The 26,127-nt window shown below is 42.8% G+C and overlaps 1 protein-coding gene and 1 non-coding gene across 3 annotated transcripts in view; both read right to left on the reverse strand.

Annotated features, from left to right (window-relative positions):
• CDC14A (cell division cycle 14A) overlaps positions 1–23,554 on the reverse strand; it is a 180,370-nt gene extending 156,816 nt beyond the window's left edge. Inside the window, exons 1-3 of one of the 2 annotated variants that reach the window (XM_061121290.1) lie at positions 23,053–23,549; positions 22,164–22,254; positions 844–919 (exon numbers count right to left, since the gene is read on the reverse strand). In XM_061121290.1, coding sequence (XP_060977273.1) covers positions 844–919; positions 22,164–22,254; positions 23,053–23,101 — 216 coding nt within the window. In that variant the 5' untranslated portion in view covers positions 23,102–23,549. Of the gene's footprint in view, positions 1–843; positions 920–22,163; positions 22,255–23,052 lie in introns of both variants that reach the window. The other variant, XM_061121289.1, reaches the window with a different exon arrangement.
• Positions 3,773–3,844, reverse strand: TRNAC-GCA (transfer RNA cysteine (anticodon GCA)). The gene has a single exon. It is a non-coding gene; the product is annotated as a tRNA-Cys (tRNA).
• Positions 23,555–26,127: the final 2,573 nt, after the last annotated feature.

Consider the following 26,127-nt stretch of genomic DNA (forward strand, 5'->3'; position numbering starts at 1 on the left):
CAGATAATATGTATAAGGCATTGTACTATATCACACCAGTAACATTGTGCCCAGCAGAAACATTAAACTGAGTGTTATAATTTAGTGGTTAACACTTAATCTGCTGTGTAGATTTCACCTTCCAAATTGAAACATTTTATTTAAGATCCTCATTTAGAAAGGTGAGAAAAAAAGATAAATATTTCCTTCTATGGGATGAAATGTTTACCAAAACTAGGAGTATAGATATCACTTTTCCTCGTATATGTTTAGAATTTGAGAGGGGGGAAAGCTACATGTAAAATAAAAACATACAGATGAACAGTGAATGTATGACCCAAATTGTTTCATAATAGGTAAAGTTCAGTCTCTGTTGCTGCTAGTTCATTATTCTCACTCGGCTATTAATGCTACAGAGACGGCACTCAAAAAGCACGCAAACATTTCAATCTTGATCAGACAGGAAAAGCCTATGCTCCAGAACTCCTGCTGTGCAATGATGAGCCAGCCCCCTTTTATCGCCTGGTAACAGCATCTAGGAGCAGCCCTGAAGGTTTCAGAAAAATCATCCTAGGAGGGAACTTGATAGACTCATTAACAACAACCTAAAAGGATTTGTGCTTTCTTTCTTAGATCACTAGTCCAATGGCTCAAGTTTCCATTGATCCTGAAAAATGAAAGAGGTTAACATGTCCTTTGTGGGGTAGTCAGGTAGATCAGTATCAACTTCTAGGTGAACGACTCACTTCAGTTTCCAAAGATCAAGATTACCTAACTAAATGGTACGTGCATAGCAATCCCACTGGTTAGATTTCACAGTTTAAAAGTTTAATATCAGAATATAAACACCAGCACAATACTCACTTTTAGTTTCTTGTTTAGTTTACAGCAGTATCTGTACACCATTGCCAAGTTCAGAGGTCCAAAATCTGCATAGAAACTGAGATTTTTTTAAGTAGTATTTAGTAAAAATATAATATTCATTAACATCAATGTTCAGCTTTATTTTCATTAAAGTTGCAATCGAGTTTCAATTATTTTCAGGAATAAGGGTGAGTATATAACTGATTCAGAGAGACCCAAATAACTAGTGACTTCACCCTGCCAATACCTTCCAATTACTATGAAGTGAAGTGAAGTGAAATGAAGTCGCTCAGTCGTGTCCGACTCTTTGGGACCTCATGGACTGTAGCCTACCAGGCTCCTCCGTCCATGGAATTTTCCAGGCAAGAGTACTGGAGTGGGTTGCCATTTCCTTCTCCAGGGGATCTTCCCGACCCAGGGATCAAACCTGGGTCTCCCACACTGCAGGCATACGCTTTACCATCTGAGCCACCAGCAGTCTTATAACAGGTCACTATTTAGACTGCTTTGAGTTCCACCTCCTTTTATCTCCCTGCCAGGACATTAAGTAAAAAAATTAAAAAGCAGATACTGAAAGAACCAACATGAACAAAACATATATGTGGTCTGTACTTCCTGGTTTTATTTAAAAGCTCATGCACCCTAGGTTCCAATTCCAACTGCTTCTCTCAAACCGTGCTCTCAATTCTCAGGTACCTTAAGTCCAGTCTTTTTTCAGTTTCATTCTCCTTGAACTTACTGTATGCCATAACACCCTGGCTCAGCTCCCTCCCTCCACTCCTTTACATCCCCTCCGGGATAGAGTCAGGAAGTCTGCTGTAATAAATTAAATGATAACACCATGGAAAACAGATGGCTTTTAACCTGAGATCCAGCATCAGTCTTTCCCATCTTCAACTACCTGCTGGACTTTCCATCTTTGGGCCTTTTGTCACCTGGAACTCAACCCATCTTTCCTTCCAATCAGCCTTCCTGACTGAAAACATTTTCCATCTTCCAGCCTCTCAGACATGAAACCTCCTAATCACAATGGGGCAGCAAGTAAACATTAATTTAGTTCTTATATATCAAATAAGCTATTACTCTAAGTCATCCTTCCTCTTCTATTCCTACTTTGGCAACAAAAGTCCAGGTCTTGCTTCATCTCACATCTTTAGTACTTAAATTTTTTCTCTCTCTTGCCCAATCAACCTGTATTCCACACTAGAAATTAATTTTTAGAAAACCTCGCTTCTCACACATCCTCCCACTGTTCAAAAATATTTGATGGCTCTTTACTCCCTTCAGAATAATTCTTTGACTCAGAAATCACACTCCTGGCTTCCAGATCAATCTCTCCTAACAAGTCCCATCCAGAATCTTCATTCGAAACATCCATTCTTCATTCCCAAATATTCCATGCACATTCCTAATCCAAGCTGCTGCTCACATTGGTCTCCTCGCCTGCAATGCTCTCCTTTTCTTTTTTAATACCTTCTAGCTTCCACAAAATTCAGTTCAAGTCCTAACTTCTCCACACATCCTAAGGGAAAACTAGCCATCCTTCTGTCAAAGTTCCCAAAACTTATCATCTAAGCCATTCTTTTGGCCCACAACACATACTATGCAGGAGACCCCGGTTCTATTCCTGGGTCAGGAAGATCTGCTGGAGAAGGGATAGGCAACCCACTCCAGTATTCTTGGGCTTCCCTTGTGGCTCAGCTGGTAAAGAAGCAGCCTGCAGTGTGGGAGACCTGGGTTCGATCCCTGGATTGGGAAGATCCCCTGGAGAAGGGAAAGGCTACCCACTCCAGTATTCAGGCCTGGAGAATTCCATGGACTGTATAGTCCCTGGGGTCACAATGAGTAGGACACGACTGAGCGACTTTCATTTTCATTTTCTTTTCATATACTATCACATACTATTAATTATCTTTTTAAGTGTGGATTCTACCTGACCAACTATAGTGCAAGCATTTCACTCAGTGATAGTATCTCATGCCTAATATGCTTAGAAGAATGTACTGCTCATAATAAACTTTAACAAATGAGTCTGCTTCCCCGATGGCTCAGATGGTAAAGAATCCGCCTGCAATGTGAGAGACCTGGGTTCAAACCCTGGGTTGGGAGGACCCCTGGAGAAGGGAACAGCTACGCACTCCAGCATTCTTGCCTGGAGAATTACATGGACAAGCGAGCCTGCCAGGCTACAGCCCATAGGGTCACAAAGAGTCAGATACGACTGAACGACATTCACAGACAGAAATAAGTCTGCATTATGAATATTTTGCTCATTAATGCCCAAATTCAATTTAACCTAGACCGTAAGTTTACTAAATATCAACACGTTTCCCAAAAAAAGCATCCCCAAAAGACCCTTATTTAAGTTTTTTAAATAAAAACTAGGGTTTATTTAATTTTTTCTGTTACGCAAAATACACTGTCATAGCTATGTCATTACAAATCTGCCAACAGTCTCCTGCCTTACTTAAGCAAAGAGTACTAAACTTGTTTATTTTACCATGTCAGACAACTTGACAATATTTTGGTAACATGTAATTTATATTCAAGGTAACATGAAAATTAGGTGTCCCTCCACACAGGTTTCATGAGAGTTGAGTAGAGTTGCCAAAAAGGAAAGCTGCAACAATTTGAAATTTAAAATTCTTGATCCATTTCTAAAGTCCCCAGTGTGATATTGTGCTCTAGGTATAAACAAAATACCCATGAATCCAAAAGGAACTGTACCTATAACATTTAATTACTGACCAGTTAAGCCCTGTTGACAAGAATTCACTTAAGAGAAGCAAAATGAAAGTGAAAGTGAAGTCGCTCAGTCGTTTCCGACTCTTTGTGACCCCGTGGACTGTAGCCTACCAGGCTCCTTCATCCATGGGATTCTCCAGGCAAGAACACTGGAGTGGGTTGCCACTTCCTTCTCCAGGGGATCTTCCCAACCCAGGGATTGAACCCGGGTCTCCTGCATTGCAGGCAGACGCTTTAACCTCTGAGCCACCAGGGAAGCCAAGGACTGTGCAAATAAGCACCTATCAGCACTGCTTAAGGCAGCCTTGTTTCTATCACACAGATTTCCTTGTCCCTGGGTTACTGTAAGAAAAACTCTTAACTAATATATCTGATTCTTTTGCTAGTTGAACATAAACATTGAGATGTAGAATTTCAAGGTAAATCTAGAATCTTTAGTTAAGATTATTTCAGCTTTTTTAACTCACTGTGAACAAAGTTTAGGAAAGCATAAAGAATTCAAGCCATCAAACTCTAATTTCATACTAACCATCACAAGCCAACTTCAATACCAAACTCAAAGCTATTTCTAACATTACAGCCCGCTTAGCCATGAATACTTTTGGAAGGAACATGGTTAATGAACAAACTTACTTCACCAAACATCATGAAAATAAATTGGTATACTCCAATAACACAGGAAAAAGTAAATCAAATACAGACCTTATTCTTAAGTTGATCTGCACTCTCCAATATGGCAGCCACTAGCCACATGTGGCTATTTAAATTAATTTAAGTTAAACTAATAAATTTACTTCAGTAAATTAATTAAAAATTCAGTTCCCCCATCTTATTAGCCCATTTCAAGAGTTCAAAAACCACATGTGGTCAGTGTCTACCAAGTTGTACAATACAGAAATGGAACATTTCCATCCCTGCAGAAAATGTTCTGTGCTGAGAGATGACACTGATCAAGATTTTTTTTAAAAGAAACAAAAACAAAAAAAAACAACTAGAGATATATATCTTCCCTGTAGCTCAGACAGTAAAGAATCTGCTTGCAATGCAGGAAACCTGGGTTCGATCCCTGGGTTGGGAAGATCCCCTGGAAAAGGGAAGGGCAATCCCCTTCAGTATTCTTGTGTGGAGAATCCCATGGACAGAGGAGCCTAGCAGGCTACAGTCCGTGGGATCACAGAGTCAGACACGACTGAGCAACTAACACTACTAGAGATATATAAATAAATAAATTATTTAAAATAACAAGAGAGGCTTCCCTGGTGGTCCAGTGGTTGAGAATCCGCCTGCCAATGCAGGGGACACGGAACCCTGCTCTGGCAAGATTCCAGTGGAGCAACGAAGCCCATGCACCACAACGGTTGAGCTCGCGCTCCAGAGCCTGTGAGCCACAGCTGCGGAAGCCCACGTGCCCCAGAGCCTGTGCTTTACAGGAGAAGACCCCACAGTGAGAAGCCTGCACACTGCATCTAGACAGTAGCCCCCACTCGCCTCAACTAGAGAAAAAAGGCCTGACAGCAATGAAGACCCAGCACAAAGATAAATAAATATAATTTTAAAAACATTTCGCACAGCCAAGAGTAATTCAGAACAGGTCTTCAAAGTTCAGAATTGTCACAGACAAATATAAAGCCAACAAACTCTATCTTAAGGTCATTTTATATTGCATGAGATATAAGAGACACAGGTTCAATCCCTGAGTCTGGAAGATTCCCTGGAGGAGGGCACGGACAACCACTCCAGTATTCTTGCTTGGAGAATTCCATGGACAGAGGAGCCTTGCAGGCTACAGTCTATAGGGTTGCAAAGAGTCGGACATGACTAAAGCACCAGCACCATATATGTGGATGTATGCATATATATAATGTATATATATATAATTTTCTAACAAGCTAAATACATTTCAAAAATGTCAAGAGCACTAAAAACCAATCACAGCTGCTCACTGCTCACACCAAGACAGGTTGTCACTGACTTAGGTATAATAAAATGCCAGGAACAAAAAAGACACCTCCCAACAACATGTATCTTTGTAAGAATTTTCCTCACCAGAGGTGGGGAAAACAGAAATGCATTTACAAGACAGACCATTAGCTAGAGGGAAATGTGAAAACAGAAAAATCAATTGGTAACAATTGAAATACTTCCTAGAAGGCATAAAATATGTACTATGGTAACTTGGAACCGAGGCAGGAGAATAAAAGAATTGGGCTCAGGGTAGAAGAGAACTGCAAGGTCATCAAGCTGGGGACACTCAAAATGGGGAGGGGAAATGGCACAGATAAGCCCTGTAGAGACGCAATAAAGAAACCCAAGGGCTGAGTGAGCTCCTAAGACTGAGGTTAATGACCCTTGATAGTGTCTTCTCCTTTTTGACAACTCCCAGAAAGGAGGTCACCAGAGCCACAGCCAAGCAAGGGCCCAGACTTTTGCTAGAATGAGGGGAAACATCTCCTCTGGGCAAGGAAAACCATGGATGTATTATTTTATTATTGTAGAGTACCCTGAGCTACTCCTCCAAATGAATGCATGAATGAACACATGAGTAAATATCCCTTGTCTATATATCTATCCCTTATCAATACATATATATCATTGTTGTTGTTTAGTTGCTAAGTTGTGTCTGACTCTTTCACAACCCCATGGACTATAGCCCACCAGCCTCCTCTGTCCATGGGATTTCCCAGGGAGGAATACTAGAGTGGGTTGCCATTTCCTTTTCCAATATATGTTGTATCTATATATAAATTTCCCCTTGTAAGGTCGGCAAATTATAGGTCAATATCTAGAATGAAACTCCAGGAAGATTAAGTGAAAATCAACACTTACTTTTATTCAGTAAGTGTTAAATAGCTAAAATCAAATTCTTCCCTGTTTTGATAGAAAAGAAATGAAAAGAACTGGAGTCCTACAAGTGGGGAAGAAAGGGAAGAGAAGGTCATGTGGATAGGATGAAGAAATGGGAGCCCAAGGACAAAGCAAATGTTGATCAGGCTCACCCATGACCCACTGATTTTAAGGAAATGGAAGTTAAGCCTAGGAACTTCCCCTACGGTCCATTGCTTAAAGACTCCACCTTCCAGTGCTAGGGGCACCAGGTCAGGGACCTAAACTGCAAGGGTGTGGCCAAAAATTAAATTAAAAAAAAAAAAAATCGGGCCTAGCATTTGTATTATACCCAACGCGTCTACCTCTTCTCAGGAGATTCATGACAATTATGATGTATCATTATTTTGGGTTGTGTTTGGCTTTTCTAACAAACTCTAATTTTCTAACAAACTCTAACAGTGGGCCTGTTCCTAGAGGAATCACTGTTTTGTTTACAGTACAGCTGTGTCTTAATCTTTTTTGCTGCTGCTGTTCTTTTTTAATTGGAGCATAATTGCTTTACAATATTGTGTTGGTCTCTGCCATACAGCAACATGAATCAGCCACGGGTAAACCTATGTCCCTCCCTCCTGATACCTTCTTCTATATATCAGAAGTTTCCTCTGAAAATTTTCAACTCTTCAGCAAAAAAGATAAAACTATATTCCAAGCAATACTCACTAAACAAAATTTTGCCCACCTACTGAGCAAGGCAGTAAAAGTTAACATATTAATTAAATGGCACTGTCCAAACCAAAAATATTTAAAAGTCTGTAAGATGATTATAAGGCATGCCAACTCTTCAGTTGTTTTTTTTTTAGCACTGCTGACATGTTTCGTCTATTCATTCATTCCATTACTCAAATATCACTGAGAACCTGCTGACCACCAGTCCTTACCCACAAGGAGCTCATCACCCAATGACAGACAAGGAAACATAATTACCACTGATAAGCACTAAAGACAGCAGTCTCCTCCAAAGGACAGTGATATGTGTGCATGTATATGTATGTACATATGTGCAAACTTTAGGTGAAATTAATCAGCACAGTCCTCTAGGCTACACGCTACACCTAATATTTCCCCTATTACTAAAATTTATCAGCATCCCTCCAGTCTGATGATAAAAGATCTTGTATGTAGCTGAAACTCACAACAATTAAAATTCAAAAAGGCCTCAAACGCTCAGCAAACACAAGCCTAAGATCAAAGTACAATTCTGAGTTGTTGCTCATGTATAATAAACCACAGTCACAAGGATGTCAACTTCCTAGGGAAGAAAAGCTACACATCTAAGAAGCTTCCCAGCCCCACATCAGTCAACTACAGATGGATGGAAAACTAAAGACCATTGGAAAGCAAGGGGTTCTAGTCCCAAGTGAACCACTCAATGTCCCTGGGCTGAAGTCTTAGCCTCTCTGCAACTCTACATTCTCATCTATTGAGTGAAAATGCTCAATTAGCTTTCTGCCTATTATATTATATTATATTACATTTTCCTATCACAGTCATTTCTATATGACTATTATAGAATATATATTAAAATAGTCTAGATAGTTCATGATTCTGTTTATCCATATTGGACAAACTATTCAACAGTTCAAATGTCTCTCAAGATCTACTCACTCTAACTGATGCACTCTGCTCTCTCAGTGTGTTGGGTCTGGGTTCAGAAGGCATGTCCCTCAGAGTATCCCCCTCAGAGAAGGGGAAGACCCTCACAGTTTTCTCCCTGAAATTCACTGTGCTTTCATCATAGCCAGAGAACAAACCAACAGTTCAGAGAGAAGCTTTATAAGATAGGAAAACTTGACATCACTACTATTTATTTACCTACATAAAGTCTGACATTTGTTGAGATCACAAAGAAAGGAGAGAATCCCAACATCAACTCTCACTCCTGTCTTTTGGTGCATCATCCAGGGTTGTAGGGACGTCCAAATACAAAACACTGGGAATACGCGGAACCCTTCTCCACCTACTAACTTATTAACCTGGGGCAAGTAGTGGGGCCACCCGAGGCTCCAGCTGCGGCTTCTGTAAAATGCGTTAGTGCTGCCACTTTGCCTTAGAGCCAAAGAGAAACCTGTATGCAGGTCAAGAAGCAACAGTTAGAATCGGACATGGAACAAAAGACTGGTTCCAAATTGGGAAAAGAGTATGTCAAGGCTGTATATTGTCACCCTGTTTATTTAACTTCCATGCAGAGCACATCATGAGAAATATTGGGCTGGATGAATCACAAACTAGAATTGAGATTGCTGGGAGAAATATCAACAACCTCAGACATGCAGGTGATATCACTTTAATGGCAGAAAATGAAGAGGAATTAAACAGCCGCCTCTTAATGAGGGTGAAAGAAGAGAGTGAAAAAGTTGGCTTGAAACTCAACATTCAAAAAACTAAGATCATGGTATCTGGTCCCATCACTTCATGGCAAAGAGAAGGAGAAAAAGTGGAAGTAGTGACAGATTTTATTTTCAAAAATCACTGCAGACAGTGACTACAGCCATAAAATTAAAAGATACTCCTTGGAAGGAACGTTGTGACAAACCTAGAGAGCATATTATAAAGCAGAGACATCACTTTGCTGACAAAGGTCCATATATTCAAAGCTATAGTTTTTCCAGCAAGCATGTGCAGATCTGAGAGTTGAATCATAAAGAAGGCTGAGCTTCGGAGAATTTGATGCTTTCAAATTGTGGAGCTGGAGAAGACTCTTGAGACTCCCCTGGACTGACCAGGGAGCAAACCAGTCAATCCTAAAGAAAAACAGCCCTCGCGTGTGCCCAGCACGCTCGTGTGGGTGCTTGCCAGGAAGGCCGCGTGTGCCCAGCACGCTCCTGTAGGGTGCTTGCGAGGAAGGCCGCGTGTGCCCAGCACGCTCGTGTGGGTGCTTCCCAGGAAGGCCGCGTGTGCCCAGCACGCTCGTGTGGGTGCTTGCCAGGAAGGCCGCGTGTGCCCAGCACGCTCGTGTGGGTGCTTGCCAGGAAGGCCGCGTGTGCCCAGCACGCTCGTGTGGGTGCTTGCCAGGAAGGCCGCGTGTGCCCAGCACGCTCCTGTAGGGTGCTTGCGAGGAAGGCCGCGTGTGCCCAGCACGCTCGTGTGGGTGCTTGTCAGGAAGGCCGCATGTGCCCAGCACGCTCGTGTGGGTGCTTGCCAGGAAGGCCGCGTGTGCCCAGCACGCTCGTGTGGGTGCTTCCCAGGAAGGCCGCGTGTGCCCAGCACGCTCCTGTAGGGTGCTTGCGAGGAAGGCCGCGTGTGCCCAGCACGCTCGTGTGGGTGCTTGTGAGGAAGGCCGCGTGTGCCCAGCATGCTCCTGTAGGGTGCTTGCGAGGAAGACCGTGTGTGCCCAGCACGCTCCTGTAGGGTGCTTGCCGTGTGAGCCCATGATTCCTCTTTGCTGCTGAGCGGGGTTCCACGGCTCCCTGGCACCTCTTGGGGGGCTCTGGGTTGCTTCCAGCTCTTGGCTGTTACAGATAAGCTTGCTGTGAATGTGAGCTCTGGGGTAAACACCTCTGTTTAAGGCTTGGCCGTAGAGCACACGTGTGTGACTTTGTAAGAAGCCCCCAGACTGTTTCAGGCCGCTGAGCCACTTGACCTCCCCAGCCCCAGAGAATACGCATGGCAGCCCTGGTCCTCACCCCTCTCTAGTGGGACTGTCCTGATGTCGCCTCCAGCTTTACTTCTCCTTCCCTACTGGTTAACGATGTTGAGTATCTTCTCAAAAAAAAAGAAAAACAGCCCTGAATACTCATTGGAAGGACTGATGCTGAAGCTGAAGCTCTAATACTCTGGCCACCTGATGTGAAGAGCTGACTCACTGGAAGACTTTGATGATGGGAAAGATTGAGGGCAAAAAGAGAAGGAGGTGGCAGGGGATGAGATGGTTGGATGGCATCATTGACTCAACGAACATGAATTGGAGCAAACTCTGGAAGATAATGAAGGGCATGGAAGCCTGGAGTGCTGCAGTCCATGGGGTTGTGAAGAGTAGAACGGAACACAATTTAGCGACTGAACTACAACAACAACGAAGCCAAGACTAAATATCAGAGAACCTTCAGCACCAAGGTCTGTAATCCTGTGACTTCCCTTTTTGAAGCAAGTCAATTAATTAAACACTCCCACTTTGAGTCTCAGATTAATAAAAACAAAAGAAGACTTCTTCAGGAATGCACTGGCAAGATTAAAATTCACTCCCATAGAAACATTCTCAAGCAGTGTAAATTAACCCCTTTATTCAGTGGCAGGTATTAAAGGCAAGAGAGCTATGCAGAGAGTATACATGTGACTTTGGTAGAAAACAGATTGGTGACTGATCCCCTGTACATAAAAGACTAACCCTCCTCACATGTCACAAAGCAAGGGAGGCCCTGAAAAGGAAAATAATTACCCTGACATCTGGCAATGATCACATTGCCTCTCTAAACTCTTGGAATTAAAACCAAAACCCTGAAACTTGTCTATGAGGCCAGGATGATGTAGCCCCCACGTATTTCTCTTTGGGGCCTCATTTTGTACCACTTCCATTTCAGTACTAGTAAGCTTCAAGTAAGCTACTTCTTTTCATTCCGGCCTCAGGCCCTTAGCACATTACCCTCCTTGGCCTAATTAACACCCATTTACCCTTCAGGACTCAGCTCCAGTCACACTTCCTCAGGAAATTATTCTCTGATCCCTCTTCCATCTGTATCCCCACCTCTACCCTCACCCCACTTTACACATACACACACCACTCCATCCTACAGGCCAGGTTCTATTCTTATGTGCTTCCAAAGAATCATAGGTCTTTCCTTGAGAGAGTTTACAAACTGTCTGATATCTGAATATTCATTAATAGCCTCCCTAAGGCCCACCAGACAATTAACTCCATAAGAACAAGGGTTGAGTTAAAATCTGCTCAGTAATGTATTCCTAGCACCTGCACAGAGATGAATGAAATGGCACAGTAAATGAATGAAATGTTGATGTGATTGGTTCATCTGCAAAGCTGTTGTCTTCTTCCATTTAATCCCTCTAAAACAGGTTAAATCTGGGGAAAGATATCAGGTAGCACATTGTACTGGCTTTGGGTACAAAACTGGATTAGACAGAAAAAAATTGACAAAAAAATAACCTAAGAAGGAAAGGACAGGGAAAGGGATAGAGAATGGGAGGTCATCCACCTCTCTAGTGCACGGAGAATTGGGGAACACCCATTTCTCCCCCCACCACAGTCTACCCTACGCCTGTATCTTCATTACTAGGGTTTCCCAAGTGGTGCAAGTGGTATAGAAACCACCTGCCAATGCAGGAGATGCCAGGGATGCGGGTTCAATCCCTGGGTCTGGAAGATCCCCTGGAGGAGGGCAGAGCAACCCACTCCAGTATTCTTGCCTGGAAAATCCCATGGACATAGAAACCTGGTGGGCTACAGTCCATAGAGTCACATAGAGTCTGGCTTGCTCTAAATGTGACCTGCTCCAAAAGTGGCACCCAGTCTAAAAAGACTCACCCCAACTATACATCATCCCAACTCCTTTTTTTTTTTTTTGCTTAGCAGCCCCTTCAGTGGTATCTGAGAGTTTTGCCAAGCTAAAATCATCCTAAAACTTTACTTTTGAGTTTTCTAGAGCTGTAGGCAATCTGCTATAGAGCACATAGAATGAAGTACATTTGACACTGAAGTGTCTGGCAGAACAGAAAAGGCACTATTTTACAATCCTACTATTCACAGCTCCCTAGAAGAGACATTTTTGACCCTTTTTCTTTGCATCACACTTAGATTAAAAATAAAATGCTTTTAGCTTTTCAGATTAATTCAGCTGCAGATGATCAACCATTTGATTATGAGGACTAAGGATAAATGCTGTATCAATTTCACACTCTCTTAAAAGAAAAAGAAATGTGTAGAATAAGAAATCAGTTACACAAGGATCCCCAATTCAGAAATCTCAATCAGGAATATAAATGAGAATCACAAGTAAGTCAAAAAACAAAGTCATATTATTTCTTTTAAAGCCTGCCACAAACCCATGTCCTTTAGCAACATTTGAGTCTCTGGCTCACTTGGAGTCTACTTAGCCTTATACTGCACCAAAGGCTAATAAAATGTGATATCTGGTTTCTATGCCCATAGCATATTAGACTCATCAGACAGACCATAGGCAGGAGGCAACTATTGGTGGCTGCTGGTATATTGATAGAAATGTCACAAGCTAATAGCTCAAACTGTAAAGAATCTGCCCACAATGCGGGTACCTGGGTTCTATCCCTGGGCCAGAAAGATCCCCTGGAGAAGGGCATGGCAACTCACTCCAGGATGCCTGAAGAATCCCACGGATAGAGGAGCCTGGTGGGCTACAGTCCACGGGATCTCAAAGAGTCAGACACAACTGAGCAATTGTACACAATCCAACAGTAAGTAACTCCTAGGAAGTACTCAGTGAGTTATCCATCAACAAAAACTAACTAGATTAAAAACACTATAAGATAAAAGATGCTTATCAAATAAAAGATGTTTAGCAAATCTGATACTTAAGCAGAGATCTCTTTATTCCTTGTGCTGTGCTGTGATCAGTCACTCAGGTGCTCAATCGTGTCCCATTCTTTGCAACCTGTGGACTATAGCCCACCAGGGTTCCCTGCCCACTGAATTTTCCAGGCAAGAATTCTGGAGCGGGTTGCCATTTCCTACTCCAGGGGATCTTCCAACCCAGGGATCAAACCCAGATCTCCCACATTGCAGGCAGATTCTTTACTGCCTCAGCCACCTTTAGGAGCTCCTAAAACTATACCTGAATTACAATGAAACTGTACAACCAATGTACTCATAGTAATAAAGTCTCACAGAAAAAATAAGTAAATCATAATCAGTAAATTCTTTAAGAAAGCAACAATGTAGGTTCATTTTAGAAAGGTTCCCATAAATTATAAAACTACTTTGATATTTCAAGATGTAATTTTCCATCTTTTTTGTAGAAGCTGCCCTACTGAAATGCCGCATTCCCAGACAAGACTAGATAAATGCATTGTAAGAGTATATCTAGCAAGGAGAGCAAATTTGAAATATACCATCTCTTCTGGTTCTCAAAAGAAAATTAAATTTTATAAAAGAACATGTCCAAACTAGCAAATTCTTCAGTTCATCAATAGGACATGAAGATTTTTAACACCAAAATATTAAATTAATAAATGAAACACTTTATTCAAAAACTATAGTTTATGAAACTGTTTTCCATAAAGGAATTCACTGACTATCACAAATAATTGTGATGCTTTACCAGATGATTCCAAGTTTGTCAAAGACTGGGATTATTACATGCTTTAATAAATAAAATAATATTTTTGATGGTTCTCATTCAACATCTGATTCTTTGGTGGTCCTGGAAGTATTGGGTCGATTAACAAAACCAACTTTTTAATGTAAATTGAAATTAAAGCTTAAAAATTTTTTAAGGAAACAATGAACTCCACACTTAAGCCCACTTCAAATCAGTGAGCCAGAAAGGAACTTGAGATCAGCTGTCCCACCCACCTTCCCAGATTTTTAAAACAAGCAAATAGCTAGATATCCAGGGCAGGCATTGTCTATTTTCTGCTTAAAGATCACAAAAGACAATGACTCCTCTTTTACTTTCATTGTAGACTCCCCTTTTTATTTCTCTTCCCCATCCCCCAAACAAAGCAACAAAAAGGTAGCTTCTCCTTCTGATTTACATACATGCCCTACTTTAAGGTGTCACTTCCTCCCAGTCACCCAAACCATAAATCTTGAACTTAACCTTCAATTGCCCTGACCCCTCAAATGCCTCAAATACAGTCAATCCATCCCCTCTAGCCTCTCTCTCACCTAGCCTTTCTGTTCCCTTGCTGTAACCATAATCCAGTCTTGCCACACCTCCCAGTCACGGGAGTATCCTAAGCAGAGATCTGTTCAGTCTCCCTGTCATTCATAAACCAGCAGAACTGAGATCCAAACAGCTTTCCATAAGCCAGTCCCCACTCATGCGTCCAGCCTCACCCATGACCTCTCTGAACTTCAAGTATTTTGCCTCACCTAACAAAATCTTGCTATTCCCCAACACTGAAATCTTTCTTTCTTTCCTTCTTCTCTCATTCATTCAGCTAAAATTTTTTGTACACCCTCTAAGCCAGGCTCCGTGCTAGATATATGTATACAGTGGTGAGCAAAAATAGGCAGCACTTGTCCTCACAGATATCATAAAATATACTCTTCACTCTTATACACCCTTCAAAAGCTAGTTCAAATATCACTCTATGAAGTCTTTATCATCCTGGGAAGTAATATCTCTTCCTTTCTTGGATTTTTAATATATTCGTTTATAACTTTTCTCGCCTTGCACTGTATTTGTTTACACTTCCTTCTTTCTGTATTTGTGTATCCCCAAAGCATTAGCATACTGCTCTGTACCAAAATCTATCCCATCTAAATATTTTGTTTGTTTGTTTGTTTTGGGGGGAGTGGGGATTTTTTTTCTTTGGCCCCGCCGGCATGAGGGATCCTAGTTCCCCCACCAGGGATCAAACCCATGCCTCTGCAGTGGAAGTACAAAGTATCAACCCCAGGAAGGCATTGTTTCCTCGATTTCCAACCACCTACAACTTTTAAATTATGCTTTTTTCACTTCCCATAAAAACATGTCAAGAGTCTTTTTTTCTTTCTCTTTAAAGCACAAAGACGCATTAAGCTGTGGCTAAGTGTAAGTCATTTACTTTCGGCTTTGGAATGTTTATGAACTTACAAATGAGAACATCTGATGTCTTAGGGATCTACTTCAAACACAATAATGAAGCCGCCCTGTGGTGACTTGGCCAACAAAGAACTTGGCCGCACACAGCTCCTCACAGGATTCTCCTCCAACCCACTTGAATCCCTTCTCAGGCGGCCTGATTAAGACTAGCCCTGTCAGTCTTAACTGAGCCCTCAGCACCTCAGTTACATTTTCCATTTTCACCAAGCTTGCCTCAAGCAAATTGAAAGAACTGAGTAACAATTTGTCCTTAGGAAGAACGGAAATCGACGACCCCACTGTGAATATCAAAAGGGTCAAAATAGCAAGTATTTAATAAATCAGTATCCTGATAGTAAAAGTTGACTCTAGCGGGTCACAGAATTAAGAACTGACTGGTGAATGTATATGGATATCTATTTCCTCATGACATATACAGCATAATAATCCTGGTTACATACACAGGTACATATACATAAGCACACACCTAAAACTCTTGTGTTCAAAACAGAGAATGGAAAAAGTGGCCCTGAACAAAACTGTGTTATTTCTGCAAGATTAGGATGAGAGAAAGGAGAAAACAGGAAGTAGAAACCTATACCATCTTTTAAAAGCTAAAGGGTTTTCTGAGTTTTTAGGAGAATTCTATGCAAAAATCATTACATCTTAAGTGACACCAGTTAAGGAACAAGAACATTTCACAGTCTGCCTGCAAAGAATTTTCTTAAGCTTATAAAAACTGGGCTTCTTTTGTTTTCACCTCTCCTACTAACATACAATGATAATTAACTCAATTTATTTTCTCTCTCTCTTTTAGGCAGGGCAGTCCACTGAAAGGAGAAAAAGCAAATTCATATCCACAAAAGTGGAGTTGCGGGAAAACATTTTAATTACTACCACACATATCCAAATACAGCCTGGACATAAATTGGTGTACACAATGTCAGCAGCCCATTCCTTGCCAAAGCCATCACCACTCAAGTTAGAAGGGTCACATGAACCAGGGAGGGGCAAAGCTGTTCTCCACCCTCTTTACCAGCCTCAGGCTCAGGACAAATGGGAACTTGCTGGAAGCATAAGAGCGTGACTTCAGGGTAAATTTACTAGCTCAATGACCTTCAGCTCTATATAATCCTCTCTGGGTCTCAGTTTCCTCATCCATAAAGTGGTGACAATAATAGCACCTAACTCCTAGGGTTGTTCCAAGATTGAGTTAATGTATACAAAGAACATTGCTTGTCATAGGACTATAAATATTAGCTTGTCATGGGACTATAAATATTAGCTGGAGCTGTAATTTTATTTTTATTCTCACGGTGAAACGTGTCTCTGAATTCAACTGTATCTCCTGTTCTGTCTATATCATAGCAATTTATAATGAGATTTGAGGTACCAAATGATGGCCTAAGGCTCTAGGCCCAGGGGCTTCCCTGGTGGCTGAGAAGGTAAAGAACCTGCCTCAGTGCAGGAGACTCAGGTTCGATTCTTGGGTCAGGAAGATCCCCTGGAGAAGGCAACGGCTACCCACTCTAGTACTCTTGCTTGAAGAATTTCACAGACAGAGGTGCCTGATGGGCTACAGTTCATGGGCCACAGAGTCAGACACAACTGAGAAACTTTCACTTTCAAGGCTCTATACAAGATCACGTATCTGTGTATATCTGTGTATGTTCATATGCTTAGGTGGCATTCAGCTTTCCATGACATTAGCATACTTGTTACACATTAAATTCTAAATAAAAACTAAAAAACCAAAAGGGTTTCTTCCTACCTCTATCTAACCTAAATTTTCTATTCCTACAATATTTCCAGGCAAGAGAAGTTTTTCTGTCTTTCTCTCAAAGATGTCCTAGTCTCACACTTCAACTCAAGCCTGTGCTGCAAGCTACATATAAGAAATCATTCTTTTATAAATTATTTATCCCAAAATTACCAGTTGTATTAATACCAGGCCATTTTAATAAAGTTTAAATGAAAATTGGACATTTTAAATTATTTAAATCTTCAAGTTAGTTAATTAGTCCTCATTAGAGGCTGCTCATTCTTCCATGCTAAAACATTTGGTGAAATTCTTTGAATCATTTCAGAAACTGCTTAATATGCAGTTCCCAGAGTATGTCCATGAAGACTTCTCTCCTGAATTTTCAGTACCTATGCAAATACGAAGACAGAAGAAATGAAAATGGACAAGACTTCTACGGTCTCCTTTCTATGCAAAAACATTCAACTCTATACCCATCACTGTTAGGAGGGGCCCACAAAGTTATAGCAATTAACATATTTGATTTTGCTAACTTTCAAGCCAAAAGGGATTTGAGCCAAGTTATAAAAAGTAAGCCTCTATTTGGATTACACGGCCCAATTCCAAAACCAAAGAACTAGCCTTTCTGGAAAGTTGTGCATTATTTGTAGCTTAATCAAATACAGACAAATCTTTAAAAGGCTCCCTTTTTCGGGGGCTACATTTTCCCCACAAGTGTGGTAGTTTATACTCTGATTTTAATTCTGATCTGTGAAATCATAACCCAAGGATAAATGTATGCTTTATTATCAACCACATTTTACTAAAATTGCTCATGCCTTTATACTAATGTGGTAACTTCTGTTTAAAATTCAAAGAGAAAATTCATTTCTAATAGATAGTTGGGGTCTCATAAGGCCACTTTGTTAACCCTTCTTCACTAGCTTCGCGGACAGTTGCTGGGGGTGGGGGGCGGGTAGCAGACGCACCTGTGGGTCTGGGTTGCCAATCTATGCCTCCTTCCCTGACAGGTGTCAGGGCTGGTAGCTACCAAACCAGGATTAAGAAACTTCAGGGCCTTTACTGCCTCCCCAGGTCCAACTCAGAGGTGTGGGCTATCACTACAGCGGACACCCCACTCCAACAACCCCACAGGCAAAGTCAGCTTGAAATCAGTGCTAAAATTTTAGCTGGGAGAAATTTTGCCCTTAGTTCCTTTAAGAGGAACAAAGCCTTACTATTTAAATATTTGTTGGTTTATTTAATTCAAAAAATAACAGTTGCATTTCCAGGATGATAATTTAGCCAGAAAGGCAGCATTTCACTTACATGTTCCCTAAATAAGTACACAGATAGAGGGCTGTATAAGGCCCTGTGTGATCACACATACTAATAATCTTTCCTTGCAGACATGCTAAGTTGGTTCAGTCGTGTCTGACTCTTTGTGACCCTATGGACTATGGCCCATCAGGCTCCTCTGTCCATGGAATTCTCCAGGCAAGAATACTGGAGTGGGTTGCCATGCCCTCCTCCAGGGGATCTTCCTAACCCAGGGATCGAACCTGCGTCTCCTGAGGCTCCTGCATTGCAGGCAGATTCTTTACCGCTGAGCCATGAGGGAAGCCCTCTCCTTTCCTTAGAGAATTACAATCTGATATGATAGTCCAAGTTTTCCTCACTATATGCTATCTGTCACAGAAGAACTCTGATATTACTCGTCCTTCAAAGGTCTCTGCGGTCTAATTCAATACATCCTAAAAGCAATGCTGACGAGATGGATTCCACTGCATCTGTTCCTCTCTTCCTCTCCCCTCTCTTCTCTCTCCTTCAGAGTTGATCCATCTTTTCGACTGCTTATTACTACCTCTTTCCCTTGGTTCCTCTCATCCTGGTCATGCCTATGAAATACAGCCCTTGATATTTTTCTCTAGCTCCCAGAAATTACATCATCCTCACAGCTTTATCATCTTTTGGAGGAAAACCTCCAAATTTAAGGACTTCCAATTTATGTGATATTCAACCCTGATGTGCACATCCCATAAACTCCCTCCCTCCAACCTGACCAATAGGGAACGCCTGATCTCCCCATGAAAGCCAGTTCTTCTGCCCTACTTCTTGTTTCAGTCAATGGCCCCAGCAGGTTCACTGTGACCCAAGCTGTCTTAAAGACTTCTTGGACCCCTCTTTTTCCTCAGCACCGCACCAACCCACGCACCTGATCTGTTGCCAAGTCACATGGATTCAGAGCTCTTCTTTCCACCACTACTGCCACCAGTTCTAATCAAGGCATTTATTTCATCCCCCTGAACATTTCAGAATTTCTCTAAGGGGTTCTACTTCCTCTCTAATCCATCCAAAATGATGCTATCATATTAATTTTTTGAGAGAAGATATATGTCCTCTAGGGTTTCAAAGATGGCTCAGTGGTAAAGGATCTGCCTGCAATGCAGAAGACACAGGAGACTTGGTTCAGTCCCTGGGTCAGGAAGATCCCCTGGAGGAGGAAACGATAACCCACTCCAATATTCTTGTCTGGAGAATCCCACAGACAGAGGCGTCTGGAGGGCTACAGTCCAAAGGGTTGCAAAGAGTCAAACACAACTGAACGACTAAGCACAGAACACACATATGTACTCCAGAACTAGGGGGCTCGATTTCAAATTTCAGGTCTGCTCCTTCTTACTTCTGTGACCTTGGGCAATTTACCTAACCTCTCTGTCCCTTATTCTCGTTGTTTGCACACTAAGGATAATAACAGTAACTGCCTAAAAACCAATGTGAAAATAAAATAAATTAATAGTTGTGGAGCACCGAGCACCTGACATGCATTTAAATCCTCGACGAAATGTGCCATTATTTGCAGTTAGCATAGGACCAGTCATACCCTGGACTGCCCTTAAATCCTCAAGAGAGTCCCATGGCATACTAAGGGAACCCTGGCACTCAATCTGCCCAGCTGACCTTTCAACTTCAGACTGAAGTTGAACCTGTATACACACCAGAAAAACCAGAGGTCTCACTATTCCCTGAAGACACTCTAGAACCTCCCTCCTCATCCTTGCTATTCCTGCTTCTGGGATCTCTCCTCTCCCATCTCTGCCCATTCTGCAAGCCAGTCTTAACTCCTCCATGAAGCCTTTTCTGAACCCCTCAACCAAATGTGCTCCCCCGACCGTGAATTCTCCCCAGCCCAGGGGTGTATGTGAGTCTATGGCAGTTATCTTTTCTCTCTCTCACTGCAGTCCTGTCTTTCTGGAGCTCCGTGAAGGTAACGTGTATCCATCTTCATTGTATTCACTACATCATCTAACCCTGTATAATGTTCAAGGTGACCAAAAAATGGAGTTGTAGGTGATCAGAACTATAGCTACTCCTGTGGCACAGTAGTTGGGCACCTCAAACAAAAAGAAGTACACACCGAGCAGACTGAAGTCTTTATCAAAGTTTCAAATGACATCAAAATTTCACAATATAAACTGGATGGTCTTTCCAGCAAGTCTTTCTTTACAGAAATACAGTAGAATCAGTATAAGAAGAATGTGATTTGAAGTCCTATCCTAAAATGCTAACATTAAAATCACACAAAAATCTTTCCTCATATATCAGTATCAGAATCAAACCACTGAGCACTGTGTTTAGTCGACTAAACGTAATTTCCTGTTAGATCTAGATCTATTATCTAGCAATCCCAAAAGAAGCAACTGAGACCTTAATGCCTGGGGTTTATTCAGTGACATATTAACCTCCAGCACATCACTGAAGAACTGAACATAAGAGCAAATACACTGTCCCTACCCTCAGACTCGCGAGAGGTCCCCAAACTCTACACACAAAAAAGAAAGCGATAACAATGCACATTCACAACAACAGAATGAATACTCCAGAAACACTGCTGGCAGTGACATCATCCAGGTACCTGAGGTCAGGGAGTAGGCAGTGCAGTACTCCATTCTGTCTAGGAGCAGAGCTGTAATCTGACACCAGGGATTCAGACCTCTTTGCTGCAGCAGCTCTGGGCATTCATGAGCAGCAGCAAAGGGCCCTTTCATTCCCACTTTGCTTCAGTCATTCAAGGAGCATCCTGCTCCCAGCACCAGTAAGAGAAATGTCCTGAAGACATCAGTTTCATGAATCCCTCTGATGAAGTGACAATTAAAGATTGTTTTCCCTCAAAGAAAAGATATGCTCTGGATGGTCTAGAATACTCTCACTTTTCGAACGCCTGGTGGTACTCACAAATCCTTAGGCAGAACTCCCAAAATCCCCCTTAACAGCACAAGTCCTAGGACACTTTCTATAATGAATACAGTTTATTTAACTATGTTCATGTAATTGGACATATGGTTAAAGCAGCAAGAATGTAAAATTTTCTGTTAGAATATATTGACTACCCTGAAACACCAGTCTTTTAATAAAAGGACATAATCAAGCCAACTCAGCCTTCTTATTCCTTACTATTATGTTGCTTTTATTAAATCAAGACCTCTCTCTTTGAATTAAATGTTTACTCTACTATAATCTTTTTCATGTAGATCAACAGTCTTTCACAGAAAACCGTTCCCTACATGCATCTTTCACTCTTAAATCCTAATCCCACAAAGCCAAAGTAACCAAAGAATGTAAATCAGCACTCCTATACCACTTCCTCAAAGGGAAAAAATAATAATGCAGTGATGCTTGAGACACTCAAATAAAATAACGCAGCAATTTACCACCCAGGTAAAATCTTACTCATAGATATGACTGGGACTCAGCTAAGTGAGTCCCACTTTCCAAATATGAGCTGCACAAACAAAAACATCCTGGGATACAGCAGAAGTCTTGTGAACCGTAAAGCTGAAGCACCTGTAATACACACACTGCCCTGTACGCTGTAGGTGCTCCAATAAATACCCTGTGACTGATTCACATGCCTATTACAGAATCTAGCAAGGATAGAGGGTGCCTCTCCCTGGCCCTGCTCTGGGGAGTGTTAGGAATCTACAGTTGCAGTTTACTGTGGTGGTAGGAAGAACTAATACAGACAGAGGACTAAAAGGAATGAGGTGATGACAGGTTCAAATTACCTTAACTTTCCCTGCACCTCTTCCCCAGCCTCTGACCCTAAGAAATTGGATTTGTTACTTGCACCACTGGGGAAGGAGAATAAAACTGTCATAAAGGTGCATAGCATTTCCTTACCCAAGAGCCAACAAGTTAAATAGCTGAGATTAAAAAAATATATAGAAACTTACTTTTCATAGACCAGCTCCTCATCGATGGAAAAATAGTGGGTATTTACTGTGCTTTTTGGTCTATTCCTTAAAGTAGCAAAATATAACCGATCTGAAAGACAAGTTTAAAAGACGGGAGAAAACATGAGAAGCAGGGAAGCTGGTGGGGTATGGGGGTGCTAATACACGAGGATCAAAATAACAACTGCTACCCGGTATTTAAAGACCCTATTAACACGTGGAATTCTTGCAGAAACCTGATCTCTCCCGGAAAGACACAGAGATCCAAGAGCACATCAATTACAGAAGTGAGTCGAGGGCCCGACTGAGGGACTCAGTGGGGTGCAGAGCTCCCAGATCTCCCTGGTTTCAGGCCAGCGGGAGCAGGTAGAAGCTGAGGGTACCCGTTGAACTGGAGATGCAAGTTTGGTTCAGAAATCTCCAGACCTCTGCGGAAGGGGAAGAGAGAGGCGAGACTCTCCCTTACAGCTCTGGAGACTTCAAGAAGAGGAAGGGAGGAGAGACAGGGGGGTGTGGTTGGAGGTGTCCCGAAAACCAAGATCCAGCAACAGTAGGATAAAGGCAACTGAAAGGATCTCCTGGAGCAGGGTCCCCTCGAGCCGCTGCGTGCTGGAGCCCGGCAGAGGACGGTGCGGTCCCTTTACCGAGCGGGGAGGCCTTCCGAAAGTGCTGCAGAGGGAACGAGGGACGCAAGAAAGACAGAGAAGCCGGAAGCGGGGGGTCCTCGGGGGAAAGGATAGTACGGAAAAGGGATAAGAGCGCGCGCAGCGATTGTAGTACGCTTGGGGCCCCAGAAGAAGCCGGAGACAGTTGTTGGGACACAGGGGCGAGAAGTGAAGAGCTGGGGTGTCGACAGAGGGTTGGAGGATGCGGGGCGACTGCTCCTCACCTTTCATGAACTCGCAAGCCCCGATTAGTTCCCCTGACTCCGCTGCCATCTTAAGCGAGATACGCACGGGGGAGGGCTGGGTCGTGGCCAGCTGAGGTCACCCGCCCCCGGGGGCTTCCCCACTGCCCAGGAGCCGGGAAGCTTGCAGTCCCGAACACCAAGCCCGCCCGAGAGAGGCAGCAGGCGCCGAAGGCGGAGGCGGCTGGGGGGTCAGCGCGCCGGGCGCCCCGGGGACATTCCGTGGGGAACCCGAGCACGCTCCGAGCGGGGCGCACACGCCCCGGGCTGTGGCCACTCCGATTCGGACCCGGCTGCTGCCGCTGCTCCACCGCCGCCGCGCCTGGGAAACGCAGACCAGCTCTCACGGCCGGGCAAAGTCTTCCCCCGGCTCCCAAAGTGATCATGGAGGAGGAGACGTCTGGCCCCGATCGCGCCCGTGGCTACTCGTGAGGCAGCGGGCAGGACTCCGGTGCCCGCCGGCTGGCAGCAGCTGCTGCGGCTCCTCCTTCGCCACCTCCTTTCAGCAGCAACTCTTCCTCCTCCTCCTCCCCCCCTTGGGTCCGCCCCCAGGCCTTCCTCCCCGCCCTCCCTCAGATCCCTCCACTTTCACGGCTCCGCGGCCATCCCTTAAAGGGACAGCCCAGCTCCTTTCTCCGCGCCGGCCCTGCGCCCCAGTTACCAGGCGCCCCGCGGGTCACTAAGAGCCAGTTGCTAAGGCTTTGTTGCCGTCCACCAATTGCTGCACGGGATACGCGGCCCGGGGCCGAGGAGCCAGGCGGGGCCTCCAGACCCGAAACTTATGAATGAAACGGTGTTGTTGGGAGTGGTCCCGGAGAGCGCTGCTGTGGCTTCTCAGGCAAGGATGAGCCCGCGTCCCTTCGTTTTCTGAACCCCACTGAGTCTTCTTCCCACTCCAGAGTTTTCTCCTGTCTCTCTCATTTCTCTACCTCTCTCGCCCCACTCACCCTTGTTCCAAACTCTTGCATGCGCGCGTGCACACGCACACTCTTACAGATCTAGGATCTCGGTGCCCCACCTTACCTACAGCTAATCTTTCAACCACCGCCCATCCCACCACTGATGGATCTCTATCTTTATAAGAAATAAAATCTGAAAGAGGGAAAAAAAAAAAAAAAAGCCCTACCTCCTAGCTCAGAACACCTATTGGTTTCCTCTACACATACTGGATTCTGAATTAACTTGTGCTTTGTTTTCACGGGGTAAAACGTTCCCATCCGGTTCCCCACGTCCTCTCATTTGGGTCGCCGCTGTGGGCGCAAAATCATCACAAATGCCCAAGCTTAGTACCGCTCGGGTCCCCGTGGTGGGCGGGGCGGAGGAACGCGACCAGCCCCGGGGCGGGGAGGGAACAGAGGAGTGGGGAGACGGCCACCTGTCCACGGGGAAAATAAACACAAAAGAATTTCTTGACGCAGTCTTAGCTGAAGCGCTGGGAGTGGTTCATCTCAAAGAAGCCTTTGACTTGATTCTGTGAGGCTTTTGGAACAGCTCCAACAACTTTAACGCCGGGTGTTCCTACCCGCGTGCTTAATTAAAGGGCAGTCCCTGCGATATGAAAATGGCGCTACGGACCCAGCGCCGGAAGAGCATGCGCTCTGAGTGGTTTCTCCAGAAACAGAAAAGGATTTGTGCCAGCCTTCGGTTTCCGCAGTCGTTTGTTTACCTCTTGGGGGAAGGGGGCGCACAAGAGAAGAGACGACTGACTGTAGGAGCGCTCTGAGGCCAGCAAGTAAAACTCAATTTACTAGTCTTAGCTTTGCTGGCCATCCAACAGGCTGAACAGCCGCAGAACAATGATAAACGAATATTACTTGGATATTCAGAAAAGATATTCGGAACATCTCAGTAATTCTAATCGAACAAGCCCTTGCAAGATAGTTAAAAAGAAAAACCTACCCTAACATCCACATCTTTAAGGCAAAAATCATATAAATTTAAAACTGGGGGACTCAGTAAAGACGACTTCCTGCCATCCCCTAGGCTTGAGTAAACACTATCTCAAAAGAGTTTTTAAAGCCGAAAAAGTCCTGAAAAGATGAATTCTAATGAGTCTTTCACTCTGCTGAGATGCACTTCTCGTTTTACGGGCCCCTGGCCATGGCTATGGAATTCTAAAGAACGAAGTATCTCTAAATGCATTGTCCACATTCAACAGTTGTTTGCATTTTGCCTGATATTTATTCCCACAAATCGAGTGTCAACAGTCATGTTGGCCAGTTCATATTATTTTGCTGAAGTTTGAGACTTAATATGTGAAAGTTATGGAAAAGCAAAATATGTAAATGTCTCAATAAACTTACCCACTTTGTTTAAAAAGCTAAATTAATTCAGTGCTGGCAATCTGTTTCCAAATTCGATGATGTAAAATTCATGTAGACTCTAAATTCCTTAACAAAACTCCTAACAACTTTTCATATAAGTGTTGTATTAGAAAAATTGCATTAGAAAAAAGAAGCTCTGGTTCTCATTCAATGCATAAACTTTTCATTTTACTAAGTTAATAGTCTAATGGAAAGAACTCTATACTTTCAGGTAAGTCAGATTTAATTAAACATTCCTTGCTATTTTCAAGAATGAATTTATGAAAACATTTTCTTTCATATAATTCTCTTGCTTAGAAATTTTGGTCATGAGTGAATTATGACTTGAACAAAATAGGGTTCTTAAAATTAAGAACTCAAAATGAAAATGTTTATTTTTCCTTTGGCATATTTATAATGAGTATTCTAATGAAATTTTTCAAGCTGATAAGACTTTATAATGTTTTTTTGAAGCTGCATAAAGGAAAATAAGTGATTGTCCATATAATCAAATCTCTCTAAACCAAAGTCTTCACAATCTAAATGGTATTTAAAAAATCCTACAAGAAAAATTGTGAACAAAATAGTGTGCACAGAGCACACATACATGTCAAGGTTCTAATGAGGTCATAAAACACTTTATTCTCTCAATTATCATGAGGTCAAAGTTCCTAATGGTTGTAGTTTCATAATAAAGGCATGATTTCACAGTCTATGGAGGAAGATAACGGGAAAAACTTCTTTCTAATCACTC

Source organism: Dama dama, chromosome 20 (genome assembly GCF_033118175.1).
Source record: "Dama dama isolate Ldn47 chromosome 20, ASM3311817v1, whole genome shotgun sequence".
Lineage (NCBI taxonomy): Eukaryota > Metazoa > Chordata > Mammalia > Artiodactyla > Cervidae > Dama > Dama dama.